This window comes from Miniopterus schreibersii, assembly GCF_964146895.1.
Source record: "Miniopterus schreibersii genome assembly, chromosome: 9".
NCBI classification, from domain to species: Eukaryota; Metazoa; Chordata; class Mammalia; order Chiroptera; family Miniopteridae; genus Miniopterus; species Miniopterus schreibersii.
Window position 1 is genome coordinate 21,488,359 of NC_138118.1, and position 20,295 is coordinate 21,508,653.

The 20,295-nt window shown below is 37.2% G+C and overlaps 1 protein-coding gene across 7 annotated transcripts in view; it reads left to right on the top strand.

Annotated features, from left to right (window-relative positions):
* Window positions 1-20,295, top strand: part of CADPS2 (calcium dependent secretion activator 2) — a 536,766-nt gene that overhangs the window by 361,952 nt on the left and 154,519 nt on the right. For all 7 annotated transcript variants that reach the window (XM_081147044.1, XM_081147045.1, XM_081147046.1 and 4 more), the window contains exons 10-13: window positions 758-866; window positions 2,194-2,394; window positions 11,365-11,501; window positions 13,863-14,050. In XM_081147044.1, coding sequence (XP_081003170.1) covers window positions 758-866; window positions 2,194-2,394; window positions 11,365-11,501; window positions 13,863-14,050 — 635 coding nt within the window. The remainder of the gene's footprint in view (window positions 1-757; window positions 867-2,193; window positions 2,395-11,364; window positions 11,502-13,862; window positions 14,051-20,295) is intronic.

A 20,295-nucleotide genomic window follows, 5' to 3' on the forward strand; every position in this document is an offset into this window, starting at 1 on the left:
CCTAAACTGGGCTAATACTGGTACTTTCGTCGCCCCTTGGCTACAGTGGTTGGTCCAAATGTGGCCTTCTGACCCCAGCTGGAGCAGTCAGGGAGGTGACTGCAGAGCTGTCCTCCGCAGCTGTGGTCTAGCTCAGTGACACTGCAGCATGAGGCCGGAGCCGCAGAATGGAGAGAGAGCAGTTGTCGGCCCTGTTACATCACTGGTTTCCTAAAACTTACTCCACCCTAGACTTTCTTGTAGGTTTTGTATGTGGGCCAGTAAATTTTCAACTTTTATTGAGATCTTTTGTACTTAAAAGCCTTGAAGTGAGTACCCTCGAAAGTGAAGTTCCATTATCACAGAAGTTTGGAAACGCTCCTAATACATCTCACTCCTAGAGATTCACGACTTACTTTAGCTTATTAAAGGACATAAAACCTGAAGTGAAAGAAGCCTGCTTACATTTACGTAACCCAGTGATTCTCAAACTTGTTTTTAACATGAATACTTTTTTATGGCACTTCTGTTAACATCTCAGAATCTTGACCAGTGGATCACTGATTTGGAAATGCTGGATCATCGCCCTGAGGGCCAGACTGCTAAGCTGAAAAACGAAAGGTGCTTTAACCTCTGAGCTAGGTTTTGAAAAGTGCTGACATTTAGTACTTTATGTGAAAATAATCTTATGTTTTATTTGGGCAAGGAGTCTTCTGATAAAAAAATATATAAAAGACAAATTTAATACAACCAATCTGCAAACTTTATTCTCATGCAGGTAAGCCAGTACACCTTTGCGATGTGCAGTTATAGAGAAAAAAAGTCTGAACCACAAGAATTAATGCAGCTTGAAGGATACACTGTGGATTATACAGATCCCCACCCAGGTAATTCTAAATTGAATCATTTTCACAGCCATTCATGTATTCATAAAGTTCTCATAAATATCCCGTATCTGTTCTAAAATATCCACTCAATGAATAGGGTGCATACTTCACTTACATACCTGAACAGACTTTTATGAAAATCAGATTGTATCTTTTTAGGGCTACTTAGTTTTAACTATAACTCATTGTCTCTGTTATCTTAGTACAGTTATTTTCAACCTTTTTTATCTCATGGCACATAAACCAACTACTAACTACTGTGGCACACCAAAAAAACACATTTTTTTGCCGTTCTGATGAAAAAAGATATAATTTTGATTCATTCACACTGGACAGCTGTTTTGTGTTGGCTGTTGTAATTTTTTTATTTGACAATCTAAAAGGAAAGAGGTCAGTGCTCCTGACTAAATAGTCAGGTATTGCATGTTTTAAAAATTCTTGCAGCACACCAGTTTAAAATCTTAGTACAAGTATGAAATATGTGAAAGTTACTGTTAACAGAAAAATTATGTGAGGAATATTATCAATGCTTACGTAAGCTTCTTTACTGGAAAGCAAAAGGTATAAGAGACAGATATAGGGAAAGAAATGGCAGATGAATTGTTATATATTCTGCCAGTTTTCTCCCCAGCAACATTTTCTTGTGCTTTCCTCCCTTCCTCCATATCGACACTAGTTATAGTACTAAATACTTAGTTTCTAAAATTGGTGAGGGAGTGAATGAGACAATATGTGGAAATTAGTGAAATTTATAAAGTGATATTAAGAAATAAATAAACATAAAGATTAAGAAATTAATATGTAGAGATTAAAAATAGAAATCTGTGGTCACATTCACTAATCATTCATTTAAAAATGCACAATATCTTCTGTGTGAAAGGATTGTGCAAAAGATAAAATACCATACAATATAAATATCGTTTTTTGCCTTATGTGTATTTTTTTTCAGCTAGACTCATCACATAGTTCTCTTACATAGAGAATGAAAAATATGCCAACAGATAAGCACTTTCTTCTCTGGCATGAATGGCAGACCACGGTGTGCATTTCTGTGGGGTAGGCTTGTATTTCCTGCACAGTGCTGCTGTTTCATGGACTGTTTATTTCCCTAAATTATTTTTAATTTCCAAAGTAATATGGAAATTTAAACCTTTCTCTTATGACCTCTCCTACAGTTCTTGGATTGTGGGTTTGATCCTTAACTGAAATTGTTTAAAGCATTGAGCAGCTACTATCAAATCAATTCTTTTCCATGAGACCATTTGGTGAGTAAGATTAAAATCTACCAATTGTGTGAGTTTTCAATGATGTCTTTCTCCCCCCACAGGCCTTCAGGGTGGTCAGATGTTCTTTAACGCCGTTAAAGAAGGGGATACTGTTATATTTGCCAGTGATGATGAACAGGATAGAATATTATGGGTTCAAGCCATGTACAGGGCCACAGGTCAATCATACAAACCTATTCCTGCAATTCAGACCCAGAAACTGAATCCTAAAGGAGGAACTCTTCAAGCAGATGCTCAGCTTTGTAAGTTTCATTAAAAAATAATTTGATTGTCAATTAATAGCCTTAATAGATATAAAATTACCTGAAGTAAATTTGTTGAATATTATAGTTTACATCATGAACTGATTCCAAATTGAATAAAAATAGTTTGTATTAGTAGTCATAGAATCATTATCTAATTTTCACACAGATCTAGAGTAAATGGTGCCAGTGGTTTCCAGTCATGAATTTGCCAAGCATTGGAGTATCTCTGGGAATCACAACAGCATATAGGAAAATTTTCCAAAATTTCTCAAAAGAAATTTTATTTTAACTTTGGTAATTTTGTAATTTTAACTTATGTGTCCTATAGAAATTTTAACTATGTCTTATGGAAATAAGAAAGTATTGAAAAATGAAATTGGCACTGATAGGATTTCAGAAAACCAAAAGGATGAACCATCACTTTCAAAGTTTGTTCTTCATAACCCAGAGGATAATAGGGCTGTTTTCTGTTGTAGGTTGATAAAAAAATAAGTCATCAAGCCAACTTTCTTTTTCTAAATACCTTAATATTTATGTCATTTTTTGTATGCTAACTTAAGTCATTAAGAACTATATTTTTTGGCCCTGGCTGGGTTGCTCAGTTGGTTGGAGCGTTGTCCCCATATGCCAATGCTGCAGGTTTGATACCTGGTCAGGGCACGTACAAGACTCAACTAATGAATACGCAAGTAAGTGGAAAAACAAATCGATGTTTCTCTTTCTCTCTAAGAATCAATAAATCAACAACAGAACTATGTTTTTCATTTGAATTTATGTGATTAATAACAAATTATGTAATAATGATAGATACATTTTCAAATGTAGTTTTTATTGTCATTAGACCAAATGCTCTAATTTGTTCTACTCCTTTGCAAAGCTGCTCTGTTTTCTCCTGAAATAAATCAGTTTGTTGATAAATTTAAGTTCAAACTGTGACTTTTCCATGAGCACCCTTTTACTCTCACGGTTCTCTAGGGGAGTAACATCTCAACAAACATTTTATTCTCCTACTTCTTACGCCTCAAATAACTACGCCCTTTTCTTTTGGGCACCCTTTAGTATCACATCTGGGCGTCTTAAAGGAACATAAGTCAGGAATTAAAGATGCGTATGAACTCCAGTCACCCTTGTAATTTAGGGTTTAAATTACATACTGTTAAACTTCCCACAGCCTGTCTTCATGTGATATGACTCAGTGCACAGTGTGTGGGCCTTATAGCAGCATACTATGTACTTGCATTTCTCCCCTCCTGCCTCTGGACTAGTCTGGGCATACATTTAACTTCTGCTTCTGTTGGAAATCCCACAATACATTGCTATTAGTATTATTCCCTTAAGCAATTACCTCTTAAAGAAATTTAAGTAATATGAGAAAGCTGTATATGCTCACGAGGTTACCACTTCTGACTCCCTTCATTCTCAGAGAGATATTTTATTTCTTCTTGAAGGACTCCTTTTGACTCTTCTGCAGTGCAGGTCTGAGAGTGATGAATTCTTTTTTATATATGAAAAAGTCCTTACGGTTGTTTTGAAAGATTTTTTTTCATTGACATGAGTAAGGCACTTTGGTTGCCTCCTGCATGCGCCTCAACCAGGGCGGGGATCGAAACTGCAACCCAGATAGTGCCCTTGCCCAGAAACCAAACCCGCAAGCCTTTGGGCCACAGGCTGAGCTCTAACCATTGAGCCAAATGGGCCAAGGCTCTTTCAGTATTTTAAAGACTATGTTCTACCCTCTGCTAAGTTGCTTTTTACTTCCCTGATGAGAAATGTGCTATCATTTTTGTTTGTTCCTTTGTACATAATGTGTGTGTTTTTTCCACTGGCTGCTTTGACGTTTTTCTCTTTGCACTGGTTTTGAGCAGTTTGATTATGATGTTCCTTGGTGTGATTTTCTTTATGACATTTATTCTAAGACACAGTTAAAGTTAAGTTACTTGGAAATAGTCTGATCCTTTCAGGTTTTGCTTTTACGTTTTGTTAGGTGGAACCCAACAGTGTCTAATCTAGGATTAATGTTCCCTACTTCTGGACCAAGATTCTTCTTAAGGGCTCTAACTGATGACCCCCAAATTTTGAGGTTTTTATATTCTGTTAGGAACGAGTACTGTTCCAGGCTCTGTGTGAGTTTGGGGCACTGTCCCCTCTAATCCTTCAGGCTGATTCTTTCCCTGGCCTCATTTGCAGGTGGTTAGTATTAAACTGAATACTGAAGGGAGCAGGGCGGGAGCAGTATCCTTCCCTGCAGACTTCGTCACCTCGCCTCCTGGAAATGTCAGCTCCATCTTCTCAACTCAGGGAGAGCACTAGCTCTTCCTGGGTTCTTGCTCCCCATGCCACATCTTTGAAAGTTTCTCCCGGCATTAACCTGGGACAACTGTTAGCCTCCCACATTTGTTTCATGTCTCTTAGGAATCACTCTCCTATCTTGCATGATGTCCAATGTTTTGAGAATATTTTTCCTTAATTTTTAGTTCTTTCAGGTCGGAGGGTAAATCTGCTTTCAATTATACCATCCTGATTTTTCTTGTAAGCTAGAGCATGATTTCTCAGCCTTGGCACTATTAACATTTTGGGCCAGATAATTCTTTGTTTCAGGGGTTTCGGGAAGATCTATCCTGTGTTATACGATGTTTTAGCATCTTCCCTGGCCTCTACCCACTAGATCATGCCCTTCCACCTCCCACCCCCCCATCTAGGCCTGACAACCAGAGTATCTCCAGACATTTCCAAATGTTCAAGAAGTTAGGGTTGAGATGAGGAAGAATTACCCCCATTTGAGAACCACTGAGTTACAATGACTTGAAAAATATTTTTGTAAAAATATCTCACTCATTCACTTTTGTCACATTCTAAACTGCAAGGAATACCCAAGGTGTGTTCTGAGCTTATGGATATCACCCATCTTGCACATAGAGGCAAGAAAAGTGGTCAGGAGCCACTGGCCTAGAACATTAAGGCCATGACAATATAATACAGAATCAATGAATTCAGGATCTCATGATCAGTTGATTCATATAGTCATGTAATCTCTTTGTGGCTAAACCTTCTACTGTGAGATATCAGGGTGTTGTCAAGGAAGGCAGTGTTGATCAGGCTACTTAGAATTTTTCTTGCCCCTTGATTAACTTCTTCTGAAAAAACTAAACTTGTTCTAAAAAGCCAAACTGTTTCAGTTGTGTTAAAACAGCTTTCTTGTATTATATAGGCTTTTAGTAAAGTTTTCCATTAGAGCAGACTGCTGAGGGGGAGGGAGAAAAATGTGTGTTTCTGTCTCATAGGGATGAGAATACTGAGTGTGACCTGTATTAGAGATGCCATTGGGCCACTACAGGAAGTCCTGCCCTTAGTGTTTATCTCTTGGAAGAACAACAATTAGAGTCATTAGAAGACAACCAAAAAATAATAAAATTAATATGACTATTAATAGAAATAAATATGTTCCTAACCCACTTAAGTATGCTTTGTTTTTCACTTCTTTGCTAACTGATAGCTGGTAAGGGTAAGTATTTTCATGTTTTTTGTTTGTGTTTTTTTGAGTGTGTTTTTTATTGTTTTTTGCTTCACTGTATAAAAATTTGGTAATGACACAGTTTTTGAAGCACTATCATGACCTTGTTTACAATACTGGTCTCCTACTTTCTAGGTACATCCAAAATATTTAGGTTAACTTTACCATTTATGAAACAAAAATTTATTTTTGCCAAAATAGAAAAATAGAAACAACCTATTGTCTACCATTTATGTGAGCATAAAGGTAATGGCTATGAAAGTGATACAGTAGTATGCAAAAAAAAAAAAAAAGCTTCATAAGGTTAAGTGGAAAAAATGCTAAATTATATATGTGATATTATTTTCACTAAGTTATAAAAATTAAAAATATAGGCAGAATTGTACCTAAAATATTCACAGTGAATGAGTTTAATTGGAAGGACTATTTGCTAATTCCTTTCTGCTCCTGAATTTTTGAAGAGTCTGTGTTATAACTTTTAAAAAGAAAGCTTATTTTAAAAATTAAGGGTACTAGATGTTTAGGGATAGTCAGAACAAAATAATAAATTTCTAAAATCTAACTTATTAGAGGATAACCTTACTATATTTTTTAGGCTATAAATAATGTCGCATATTTATAGATTGCTCTGATAAGAGAATCTATTCTACTTCTCTATTTCTTTGACTCTCAGGATATATAGAAATTTGGAAATAAGGTGACTGACTGACAGACATTCTTTGGTTAAACTATACTTTATTGTCTCCAATCAAAATAATATGCAAGCACCTTGGTTTTCATTTTTTCTCTTAACTCATGTATGTAGCATAATGCAATATGTATGTTACACAATACACAATCTGACACAGTGCTAGTGGACTTGCAGTTAAAAATTAATGTCAAAAATGAAACAGAAAAGTTTACCTTCTTTTCCATTTTGAGCCACTTTTTAGTCCTTAAATCAGAATATAAATTTACATTTAACTATATAAGCTAATTTTCCTGATTGATCTAATAAGTTAAATTTCACACTTCTTAGGTAAAAATATGTCTTACTTTACATTGAACATATTATTTTAACTAAATGTTGAATATTGGTTTACTTGGCCTGTGATTCTAGGTCTGTACGTGTTGATTAAAATTGTCATCATGTGAAAATATTGCATGTTATTTGCTGCAGAAAGCAAGATGTGTAAATCCATATATCAGTTTTTAATCAGTTTAACAAAAACAAGCTAGGAAATTACTTGGGTCAATAACAGAGGTGTGAACAAACTTCTAGTTAATATACCTGTCAACCATTTCTCTTCGGTCTCAGCATAAAACATGCATACACAAAACACAAACATACCAACCAGGATGATCTACTTAAACGTTTTTTTAAATTTATCTTTATTGTTGAAAGTATTACAGATGTCCCCTTTTTCCCCCATTGACCCCCTCCCCCACACCCACCCCCTCTCCCAGGCCTACTGCACTATTGTCTGTGTCCATAGGTTATGCTTATGTGCACATAAATCCTTTGGTTAATCTCTTCTCCCCTACCCCTTTTAACATCAAACTCTCCCTAATAGCGGCTATATGGGTGCTATGAAGAGAAGTGGTGTGTACTTCTCGTGCCAGTTTTAACTGCCTGTAAATTTTCAAGCTCGATGAGAGTTTGAGCTAAAAGGAAAGTATAATCAGGTGTGGGTAGCAGTAAATGCAGCCCCAGGCCAGCTCCTAAAATAGGGCAACTTTAAACCAAGTTGCTATATTTGAAAATGTTCATGGCTGCTTAGTTCATCTGAGGGTTTTGCAGAGGCTGTGACCATTAGCTAGTGGCACTGTTCTCTGAGTCCCCTTGGTACTCAAGTCCCAGTCTGGACACTGGAGTAGTCTCAATGCTGGTGAATGGCCACCGCTTCTCCAGTAGTCTCCTTGCCCCTGCCCCCAAATTCTTTCCTCCCCTTTCCCTTTTAAAAATATTTCTAATCTCTCACACCAGAAGCAGAAAAAAAAATGCAGCATCTTTCAAATTAGTTGCAAAGGAAGAAGAAAAAAAATTTTAGTTGAATGTTTTTTCTGCCTTACGTTCTGAACTGTGACTTAGGTGCCTTTCAGGGATTTGGGTTCTTGACCACAGTGGGGACTGCCAGCTTGCTAATAGTCTACACATTGTTTTCTCTGCCAGCTATTTCCATGTCAGTGTTAACTATCTAAATGGATACTGTCAGCCTATTTATTCTTTACTCTTGACTTCCAACAGCTATTACCCAAATGCAAAATTTAAATTCTCGGGTTCCATTTGAATAAAGCCGCTATAATTCTTTAAATCTATAGCAAATAGTAATCTTTCTCAGTTTGGCCTTTATTTCATCTACTTGCATCACACCTGGTGCAAGTACCACCTGAAGATGTTGGATTATATATCCAACTATCACCACAGAAACACTCCACCAGTATCCTCAATTACCGTGTCGCACATCTGTAGTTTTTATGAGTTTTGTGGTACATTGTTTAAGCTCGTATCTTATTTGTTCCTTTTGATAATTTTCTTATATCATTTCAGAAGATAAACTGAACTGAAATTTGTTATCAGTGATCATTCGATCAGTGCCATGAATAGTTTTCCATATAAAACTAGTCACCATAATTTTGTGTTATAGTAAACATTAATTGAAGATAACCCAGTATAGCCCAGTCTTAAAGCAAGTCTCCAAGCCTTAGATTTTGTTATGCTAATGACTGAAAGCAGGTTTTCCATTTAATCCAGATGATGTCTGTTTCCTGAGAGTTAAATGTAGATATGTTATGCACACAAAAAACAAAATGAAAATATTATTTTATAAAAATAAGAAACTAGATAATATTTTAATGATAGCTGATTTCCTGTTTTACTTTAGTTCATGAAAGAATTTTAAAATGAAAGAAAACTGTTGCTTTTTCAATTTTTATGTCTTCATAAGTTAATGGAAACTAATGATGCATGGTGAAGTATATTTGCATAAAATATTTTGAATTATGCTTATCAGACATAGAAAGAAAGAAGTTGAGAAGCTTGGTCCTTACAGCTGTGTTTTGAAGATGAGATAATCCCTAAGAGAACATTTTACTTTCATAGAATTATAAACAACAAGAAATCGTAGGGTGTTGTTTTTTTTTAAATAAAAATTTTAGTGTGTTTTCTCTGTCACTATAGAATCTGTATATATGACTTAAATTACTATCATGAATATTATTTTTATCAGTAATGGTAATTGTTGGAAAAGTAGTTTTCCATTTATGTATATGACTCAGAAACGCATGTCACATTAGAAAATGTATGGTTTAGAGTTATATTTCATGAGGAAAATGCTTCATAAAATGAATTTATTTTTGAAAATATGATTGATTATAGAAATGAACCATAGATTCATTTTTTCCAGGGACTTATATATTTTATTTAAGGACTGAATACCTATTGTTTTAAAATAGAAATTTGCTTCTACAAACCTTTATAGTTAAATGAGAATTGTGGATTTTTTTCCTCTGAAATATATTACATATCCTGTTCTCAATAGATAAGCCATTAATAGGTGTTATTTTTAACTTCTTGTTATGATCCTCTCTGGTGAAAATAATAATGAATAAAATTCAGCAGATGTTTTATAAAACTAGTAATTTAATTTCATAAAGGTGATACTAAAAGATTTTTTACTCAGATAAATGAAGAAATAAAGGTTCTAAGATAAATTTTTTAAATTTATTGTTGAGAATATTACAGATGTCCCCCATTTCCTCCCCTTTGCCCCCCTCCACATATCCCCCAACCCACCCCAGGCCTTTACCTGTCTGTTGGCTGTGTCCATGGGCTATGTATATATGCATATTAAGATAATTTTTTAAAAAATAAAACATAGTCTTCTGATTTTAAATGTGCCTTGCAGTTTTCAATATTCTGCCTCATACTCGTTTGATATTATTTTACATTATCATACATTTAATTTTATATTAAAAGACTATAAGGCACAAGAATAAAATACAGGGGAAATTGGATTGTATCATTTCAGATTTCAGGTGAAGCAGTTTAGTTTAGCATTCATCTGTTTAATACTAATTTACCACATGTAATGTATTTAACCATTCAGGTAAGTATTAAATGTAAAGGAATACATATGCTATTTTCTCCATAGATTATCACCTCATACCTTTCATCATCAATGAATGGCCATTCGTTGCTTGCTAATTAATCCTTTGATATTGTAAGATATATATTAGTTTGTCTATCTTTTTTTTTAATGTGATTCTGAAGACCCTTCAGCTTGAATTATATAGTTCTTCCATCCACAAATATGGCTGAAAGTTGAACTTGACATGGATCAATATGATCTGGGCTAAATATCTAAATGTGACTGATTATGTTAGCATCATGTCCACAGATCAATATTGAGTTTTGTTATGAGCCTGACTCTATAATTGGGTTTAATCAATAAACTTTTGTCTCCTTTCCTTTGCAACTTTAAGATTGCACCATATAGGGTTTAAAAAAACACATTTATCGTACATTTAGGACTCTGCTTCTTGTGAAGAACAGAGATGAGGTTTATCTGTGAATTGTAAGGAACATTGGAGTCTCAGCTCTACCATTCTGAGGAGAGTCCACTTTTATCTTGATAACTGATCGCTTGACTAATATGTGCAACATTTCTAACGGAGCTAATGTAGTAACACCCAGCACTTCTTTGGGGTGGTGTGTGGCTCTTTCTCTCTATCCTTAGTAAATAACTCACATTGAAGACTTTGACAAAACATGCCATTAATGAAAGCAATCATAAAAGCTTGCCTTTTGATAAACCCGCAGGGTCTACAGGCGTTGAAAGATGCAATCTGTAAAGAACAATGAATTTGGGCCTTTGATTGAAGTGCCATGTGGGACGTTATGCTTTGTCTGCATATTTGCACAAACATGATGCTCCCTTTTTTATGTCTCTTAAACTTGAAGCTTGAGAGCATTTATTGCCATTGCTACATTAAGGTTGGTCCCATTAAAAGCTCCATGCAAACAAACAAAAAAAAGGACTGGAAGTGATCCAGCTAAAGCTTGTGTGTTCATTTCTGCCCTAGTTTGCCATTTGGAAAGCAGGCTTCTAGCCATCATTGCAGTTTTTTTATGAATACACTTGGGTTCTTTTCCAGTCAGTTCCTCAGTCAATATGTACTTAAAATTGAAAAATAAGATTATTTCTGTGATGAATATTAGAAGTAGCTTTGAAAGCAAATAGGATTCCCTCACCTCATTTCAAATGATTTGCAAGTTCTTCCTTGTCACTTTTATTTAGGCTCCCAAAAAATTGCAATTTATGTTCATATGCTGAATTCTTGGCATCATATTTTATGTAATAGAAGATAATCTTTAGTTATTACAAGGCATGCATTTCGTGGTTTTCAAAAACTGCATTTACCCATCATTAAACCAGAAAAGTAAATGTATTATCCATGCTTTTCTGAATTTACAGATGCAGACCGTTCTCAGAAACATGGTATGGATGAGTTTATTTCTGCAAATCCTTGCAAGCTTGATCACGCCTCACTTTTCAGAATACTCCAGAGGCAGACTTTGGATCACAGACTGAATGATTCGTATTCTTGCTTGGTGAGTATAAGTCTGTCTGTCTAGTCCCCTACGGGTTAGAATTAAAGAGGTTTAAAAGTGAGAAATACTTGTTATGAAGCGGCATTTTATTCCTGACTTGTTTAATAACGGTAGTTGGAGTTAAGGATGAAGGATTCCAATCGATTGCTTCCCAATTTGAAAATTATACACTTGAAGACCACTGCTGTGCCACTCAATAGACAGGAGAATAGACTCAAACAGACTCTGAACTGTGGTTTATCAGTCCCTCTGGAGAAGCCTGAATGAAAATAGAAGGCTTTAATGTAGAAAAAAAAAATCTCTGTTAGGATTTACTAACACCTGTACAGACATTTTAAGGTTTAAGTTCTGTTCACCAAATGTTGATATAGTTTTAATTTCTCTCCTTTGTTCCTAGAAAGATAACCTAAGTAGCAGGGGAAAGAAACAGTGGGATAAACAATAGGGCAGGGGTTACATATATACATATAACGGGAAAGCTTTAGTTTCCTCTAATCATCAAAAGATAATTTGAATTCCTTAAAAAGAAAGAAAAAAGAAATTAAATGGAGTAGCTAAATAATCTGCTGTTTGTTGAAATGAGCCAAAATCTGGGATACAAAATACAATTTACTTTTAGAAGGAATGTTTGACTCCTCAGAATGTGGGCATTAAACTATAGCCTAGGAATCACATGTGCCTTTCCAAGGATTTATATTGTTAGTGGCAATTCTGCTGCAATTTTTATAGCCAGAACATGCCTATGTCTATCACCATGTAGACTGTTGACTACTGAACATGGTAGCTCCATGCAATAAAGTTACATTCTCTTTTAAAAAGATTTCAGAAAGGTGTGCTCCCAGCCCATCAGAGGTGTTTCAATGAAACAACTTATTGTCAAGATCACACTGGTGGTATATTAATTCATTTATAGACTCTTTATTAAGCACCTATTATTCAACATATAATTGTATAGTTTAAACCTGATCCAACCCTAACTTTACAATTACATGGAGAGTAAAAGGAATCATCACAAACCTAATATCTTTCCATGGACTAGCACACAGAGTGAACATCAGAAAGGGACTGTTTGTTCTTGGATTCCACTCAATGGGGTTAGTTACTGAATCATCAGAAGCTGTTTCGATTATGTGGATGACCCCATGTGTCATATGGAGTCTGAAGAGAGCGCTACAGTGTGTCTTCAATGACACCTAGAGGCTAGTGAGCCTGGTGTGATTAGAGAGAGAGTTTGGAGGCAGGCTCGCCCTGGATATAAGTCATGGCTCAACAATGGATTTTTGAGGTGTGGTCTTGAGCAATTCACTGAACATCTCTGAACTTTAGCTTCTACATTTGTAACATGGATATCATAATAACAACCATGCATGATGGTTCCAAATATTTCATATATGTGTTATGCCTGGTCTAGTGCCTGTACCGTCAGCATAGTGAATATTCTGGTGTGTGTTTGCTTCTCCCTCCTTTTCTTTGTTGCAGTTGATCTTTCTACACTTCTCCCCATTCTTTTCCTTCTCCTACATGATTATCCTACCCCCTTTTAAAACTCTCTATTCCCCCTTTTTGTTGTTTTTTATCTTCAATTAATCCATATAAATCCATATAATTCATCAAAAAATTTATAAACCAAACATTAACTTCGTTATAGAAGGACAAACAGAGTGAGAATAATATCCCGAATATGTAAATACTCAAGTAGTACATGTTTATCACTGCTAAACTTACTGAAATTTTCTTTTAGTTCATGTTATAAAATGCTTTCGGTAACTAAGCAATTTATTTTTTTTTTAATTAAAAAATTTTTTAATGTTGACATTATTGCAGGAATCCCCCCTTAAAGCCCCCCCTCTTTGCCCACCTCCACCCTCCCCCATTAACCCCTTCCTTGGCCTTTACCAAATTATTGCCCGCATCCATGGGATATACATATATGTTCTTTAGTTACTTCCTTTACCTTCTTTATCCAGTCACTCCCATAAGCAATTTCAATTATAGTGTCTGCTTTACCATTCTCTTTTTAATCGACTCAGAGATTGCAGTTATTTGGAATGTCATTTTTGTGACTGACGATTTCGATACTGTGAATAAATCTGACTAATTTTTGAATGTCAGTGGAGAACAGGTTGCTCATACCTTCCATAGCAATAAAAAGAGAATCCTATTAGGTTGCCAGGGTCTAAATCGGTTTCAAAGTTGATGACATTTGATATTCTGAAAATAACATGAAACACACCACTAATTTAAAAATGTCAAAAGACACTTTAATTCAGCTTCCCTTTATAATGCCTAACAGTGCCTTCAGAAAAGCAGATTTTAGTACAGAAAGAAAAAAAAAATCTTTTTTTTTTTTTTTTTTTGCAGGGTTGGTTTAGCCCTGGCCAAGTCTTTGTGTTGGATGAGTACTGTGCCCGTTATGGCGTGAGAGGCTGTCACAGACACCTCTGCTACCTTACAGAACTGATGGAACATTCAGAAAATGGTGCTGTCATTGACCCAACCCTGCTCCATTACAGCTTTGCATTCTGCGCCTCTCACGTGCACGGCAACAGGTACTTTTACTTGCAAACACACAGTGAAATGTGTAGGGTTGACTTGGGAAGAGAGAAAAATGTGCTTTGTCATTATCACCTAGTAACAGATTTTAAATAGCAAACACTTTTTAGGAGAGGAAAAAACCCACAAAGGAAAAATGTACATCAGTATGCTGTTGATTTAAGTGGGCTGCATTTTAATGTTCCTTTTCACCATTAAAGCCACTTGGAAAAGAGTGAGAGAGAGAATATCTGAGATTAGAAGTTACCTTTTAGTTCTTAGGAACCACCTAGTACCAGGGTCTGCACAGCTTGAGTGTCATTGGTGTCGCTGTTATAATGCATATGTGTGTCTGGGTAGATTTTGCTGAGAGGTTTGTGTATTCCTAATGATCCTGGCTTTTCCACTTTGAATAAGCTTTCATTGATAAGGCAGCATAAATAATGGAGATTACGTAGTTTCTTCTCCCAGCCCCTTTCCTAGTCTACCCTTTAGGAACAAGTATCGCCTTTTAGCACTCCAGTGACCTCATCTCTTGCTTTACTAAAGGGGCAAGAAATCACTTGATGCAGATGCCCAAATCTGTGTACCTCTGAGCTTAAAATCTCTCCGCGTCACTTCCCCTGTCATTTCTTAATCTTGTTCCAGAGAACCTAGGAGGTACCCCAGCTAGAACCCGAAAAGGAGGTATCCCTATCCCATCCCTTCTTTACCTTGCTTCAACCAGTATTCCATCACTCTCGCTTTATGTGTCTTTTCTCCCCACAACCCTGACTAAACTCCACCTCACCTCACAACATAACAGAGTGGTCAAGACATTCCAAAATCTGACTGCCTGGCTCCAAATTAATACTCATTCACTGTGTGAAGAAGGGCAAGCTTCTTACTCTGTGTCTCTGCTTCATTCCCTATAAGAAAGACATAAAATAGAATCTCTCTCAGAAATCATAAATTGTGGTAAGGACTAAATACAATCATATATATCAAGCACTTAGAACAGTGCCTGGCACAGGAGTGGTCAGAAGTGTTACGTGATACCGAATGTCATCTTAAGTATTGTTATCATGTGAAGCTACCTTTCCACTGACCTCTCACCTTTGGCCTGTCTCGCTGCGAGCTGCATGCTTGCCAATGGGGCATTTTGAAATGGATTGCCTAGTGCCCTAATCCAGCAGCCTCTGCTCCAGCTTCCCTCTCCTGACTCTCTTTGAAAAGTTGATGCTATGGAGCATCTAAGACCCTGTGCTGCTTAAAGTGCTGCCTATCTCCCTGGAGGCAGCACCGTCTCGGCTCTCCTCTTACTTATTTTTTACCATTTCTTTGCTAATAGTTCCTGTTCCTCCAGACCCCAAGTACAGTCTAGTGTTTTTTCTCACATCTGTTCTCAAACTTGCTCTCTTCTTTCTGAGAACTTTTCTACTTCAGTGGAAAATTCTACTTCAGTGATCTCACCCCTTTCCACAGCTTCAACTATGACCTCTCTTGGTGTAAATGATTCCAACCCAGTGATTCTCCTAAAAAACAGATCTCCATCAACAATTGGGGGCTTGGATGTTCTGCTGGGACTTTCAACCCTCCTTGCATAAAATTAAATCCATCATCTCACTAAACCTCTCTTAGCTCCTAGCAGAGTGCCTGGCAAAAAGTAATACTCCTAGCACAAAGTAAGCGTTCAGTAAATATTTGATGAATGAATGAATGAACGGCTTCAGTATTTGTACTACTGTTACTTGCATTCACGGCCCATTCACTATTCATTCGTCTTTTTCTTTACCTCCAGTGTCAATATTCTGTCTTCATAGTACTCCTCAAATTTGTCTTTCTATCATTTCCATGCACCTACCCTAATTCTGGCCTTCATTTTTTCTTGCTTATCTGTGTTTATTCATTTCTGTGCTGCTTTTTTCACCCTACAGTAGTCTAGCAATCGCCTTCTAAATTACAGATTAATTTTTATTATATGCCCTTTCAAAAAACTTCAGTGGTTCTTATTTGGTTACTAAATTAAAACTAGATCCCATACTATAATATTAGGGTTTTCCCCATATCATCTTATTCTCTCTACTCAGTATGAAATCTAAATATTTTTTTACACATGAACCTTACCCCAGATAACCTGTTCATTTTCCCTGTAATGTTTCTATTTCCAAGTTTTGTGACAGTCAGATATCACAAAACTCCTCTATGAAGACTTAACTTGTTCAGACACTAAACCTTTTACCTGTAGCTCTCTTATTAACTTTATCATGAATACTTATATGTTATGAACACACACACACACACACACACACACACACACACACACACCCTTACCTACTTCTATTCTACTAAATCATATTTTGAAGGCAAAAACTACTCTCGTTCACCAATTATCCTCTGAAGACCTTACCACAGTGCCTTGCATGTTGTGGGTGCACAGTAAATATTTGTTGAATTGCAGTTGCCACTGTTGCCATTTCCCATCCCAAAATAAAAGAAAAGTGATTCTAGTCTTAGAACCTAGTCAAGCTTTCACCTCATGCAACTTAGCCTTATGTGGAAATCAGGGGTATGTTGCAGATTACGGTTGTTTTCCCCCATCACCTCAAACCATCTGCCGTCAGCAAACTTGGGGGGTGGAGAGAGGAACAGGCACAGTCAGGATGGCTAATCTTTGATAGCCAGCATGTGAGGGGCTGTTTTACTAAAACTGCCTCTTATCTCCTGGCTCCATCCTAATTCCTCCTGACCAATGGATATCAAAGGGTAGGCCTCCAACGTTAGGCATCCCTCCGAAAGGCAAGAAGACAACATGGATGCAACGAAACAGACATGCCCAACACATTTTGTAGGATCAGATTATTTTTCTCCTTAACACAGAAAGGTAGCATTACATTGAAAACATTACATAGGAAATTCAGCTAATGCTCACCCAAAATGTATGTGTTTGAGACACATTTTAATGGAAAGTTACTGAGGCATCTGGGAGCTGCGGCCACTGCCTGGGAGGCAGCCTGATTTGAATTTATAGGTTGCCATAGTTACTTTTATTCTGTAAAAGTATTGTTTTCTTTATAATGGTACACTGTAAAGTGTAATTTAAGGTATATTTATATGTTCATGCATATATTAATAGTACACATTAAATCCATTTTCCTAGTTAAAACCTGTACATATGCAGGTATCTCTGGGTGGTGGTTTAGAATAGAAATTAGTCAATCCCTGAGTCAACATTTAGGTCACATGGAGCTTAAGAAAAAACAAAGGAAGACGTTCAGGTTTTAGGGAAATTGGAACCTCAGTTTAGGATAGAAATGATCCAAGATAAACTGAAAGGTATGAGGTTTCCTATAATTTTCAGAGTTAAACAGATGTCATTCAGAAATGTCATGCTGTCACAGTGAAAGAATAAAAAGAGGCAGAAGATCTCTCCCTGAATCTTGGCCCCGAAATTTACAAACTGAGCCATGTCGGGCAAATCATTTAACCTTCCTGAAGCTCAGAGTTCACATGTAGAAGGGGAAGTACTAAAGCGCGGGGACTGGATAATTATCAAATGCTCTGTCTGTATTGATTAGTTATTATTCTAATACGCTTCTCTTTGTCACCCAGCGACAAGAATGTGAATTATGAGAGGAGGAAAAACATGAAAAATAGATGGTTGTACCTCAGGCTAAATGGAAATATTTCAGTGTGTATGCAATTATACTCTTAATTTCTTTGCTAATAGGCTATTCAGGTTTGAGCAGCCTGTCCTTGTGAAAATCAGTGTCTCTTATCCATGTCTGCAGCATCTGATATTTACATAGCTTTTCATTAAATAAAAACACTGTCAATGTCAAGTCTGACGTCCCAGTCAGTGTTTGCCATCTTCTCTTTTTATGATCACTTTTACATCTGTCAAGACACACACTGAGAGAGTCATTTTGCTCATTGCTTGAACTACCCCTATGAAAAACTGAAAAGGAGAAAAGACTGCCTTTTGTTCCTGACTGAAGTGAAGGACGGCAGTGCTGTCTGGAGGGGAGGCTTCTCCGAAGCACAACCTTTTCCAGCGCTGAGCTCTCTAGATGTGTTCCTTCGGTGCAGACACATCTTCTCTGAATAGCACTCTGAGTGTCTCAGGAATAAAAGAATAGAGTTAAACAGAAAAGGTCTGGCTGGTGCTAAGACTGAGAACGAGAGAAAAAAAGAAAGAGAGAGAAAAAAGTGAGTCAAGGACAGAAACAGACGCTCTCCTGCGGATGACAGCCACACACGCCGGTGAATGACACAGCCACGCGCACAGCAGCCGTGCCACGGGGAGGAGAAAGGGACTTTCCGAGACAATGCATCGAGGGCAAAGTTCTAGGCTGATGTGTGTGGTTATACCGCTTGGTTTCGTACGTCAGGCTGAGGGTGGAGAAACAAAGGCAGTAGCACAAAATGGCTTTTATGTTTCAGTGTAATGTGAGATCCGCGGCGTGTTCCCTGACCCCTCGGTGGTTTCCAAGGGCCGCCCCGGAGCTGCTGCACAGCTGGCAGAGGCCCGCTCAGTGCAGCAGGCCTATAGCTTGTACATCAATTAATCCCTGTTTTCTATGGATTCCAGATCATATCACAGAGAGGTAGACAACCTTTATGGGCATCAGTCAAATCGTATCACAACACACCTCGGAAATTATGTTTCATCTCCCTGCTTCTAATTTTAGAGACGATGCAGTTTTGAATAAAATCAGATAATTACATAAATTAGGACCATTAAGAATTTTCATTACCACATTTTTTACTCTATTTTTATTGTTGACACTATTACAGATATCCCCATTCCCCGCACCCTTTGCCCACCTCCACCCAGCCCCCAAACCCTCATTACCACTTTTTTTTTTAATGTTTTTGTTGATTTCAGAGAGAGGGAGAGGGAGAGAGAGATAGAAACATAAATGATGAGAGAGTCATGGATCGACTGTCTCATGCATGCCCCCTACTAGGGTTGAGCCCTCAACCCGGACGTGTGCCCTGACTAGGAATCGAACTGTGACCGCCTGGTTCATAAGTTGAAGTTCAACCACTGAGCCACGCCGGCCAGGCTCATTACCACTTCTTAATTCTCGTCTTGGATATATGATGTAGAGAAATGAAGTATAAATGCTATAAAAAGTCTGAATCTAGACACTCACTTCTTGAACAGGTGAGCAATCAGATCAAATATCAAAGCAAGGTTATCCTTACATAATCTGGCCAATCTGACATATTACCTTCTACAGTGGTACCTCAGTTTTTGAATATCTCCGTTGACAAGCATTTCGGTTTATGAACGCCGTAAACCCAGAAGTAAATGCTTCAGTTTTCAAACGCGCCTCGAAAGTCAAAAATGCCACGGGGCTTCCGCTAAGTGCAAGATCCTAAGGTCTAGCTGTCGGCTCTTGATCCCTTGGTTTTCGAACGTTTCAGAACTCAAACGGTATTCTGGAATGAACTACATTTGACAACTGAGGGACCACTGTATATGCTATGTGTGCAAAGATTGAAGGGCAGTTATCAGTGAATGCCTTTAAAATCTGCATGGAGGGTTCTTTTTTGAATATCAGAAACTATAGAACTACCCTAGATCTGCCACAAACTTTCCCAGCAGTAATATCTATCCCCACACAACCTCAAGTTCAATACTTGATCAAGATAATTATGCCTTTTAAAACAAGATAGACAGACAAAAACAGAACAAAAAGGAGTGGTATGGGGAGAAACTTGGTATGTTGGAAATAGCAGTGAGCTAGGAGTCAGACCATCCGTCTTCGTGTCCTTGTTCTTCTGAGCTATTTCATTTTCCTTAATTGGTCTCAGCCTCAGTTTCTCATCTCTTCATTGGGAATAATAACATTAATGTTGTCTACTTTTATATAGCTCCTAAGGAGGTCATATAAATTATGTAAACACTTTATAAATGACGAAATATCATTTAAATATTGAGTTGGTGATATTTTACGTACACTACAGTAGTTAAATAAGCTTTGAGGAATTGTTGTGTAGAAGACCGACAGTGCAAAGGTGAACTTTGAGGGTACCATTGTTACAACAGCATACTCTCGACAAGTGTTAGGTAGAAGATGAGACTGGGAAGCAATGAGCGAGTGCTGCACCTCATGTACTGTCCATGATCATTAGGAGGAACCATGGGCTCTGGGATCTCCCCTTCCAACTACTTCATCTCAGCTCCTCATGCTACTGGAAAACACTGTAGCCTAATGTGGGAGTGCGGAAGACCCAGCCAAAACAGGAGTCAAGAACCCCATTGTGCACAGTA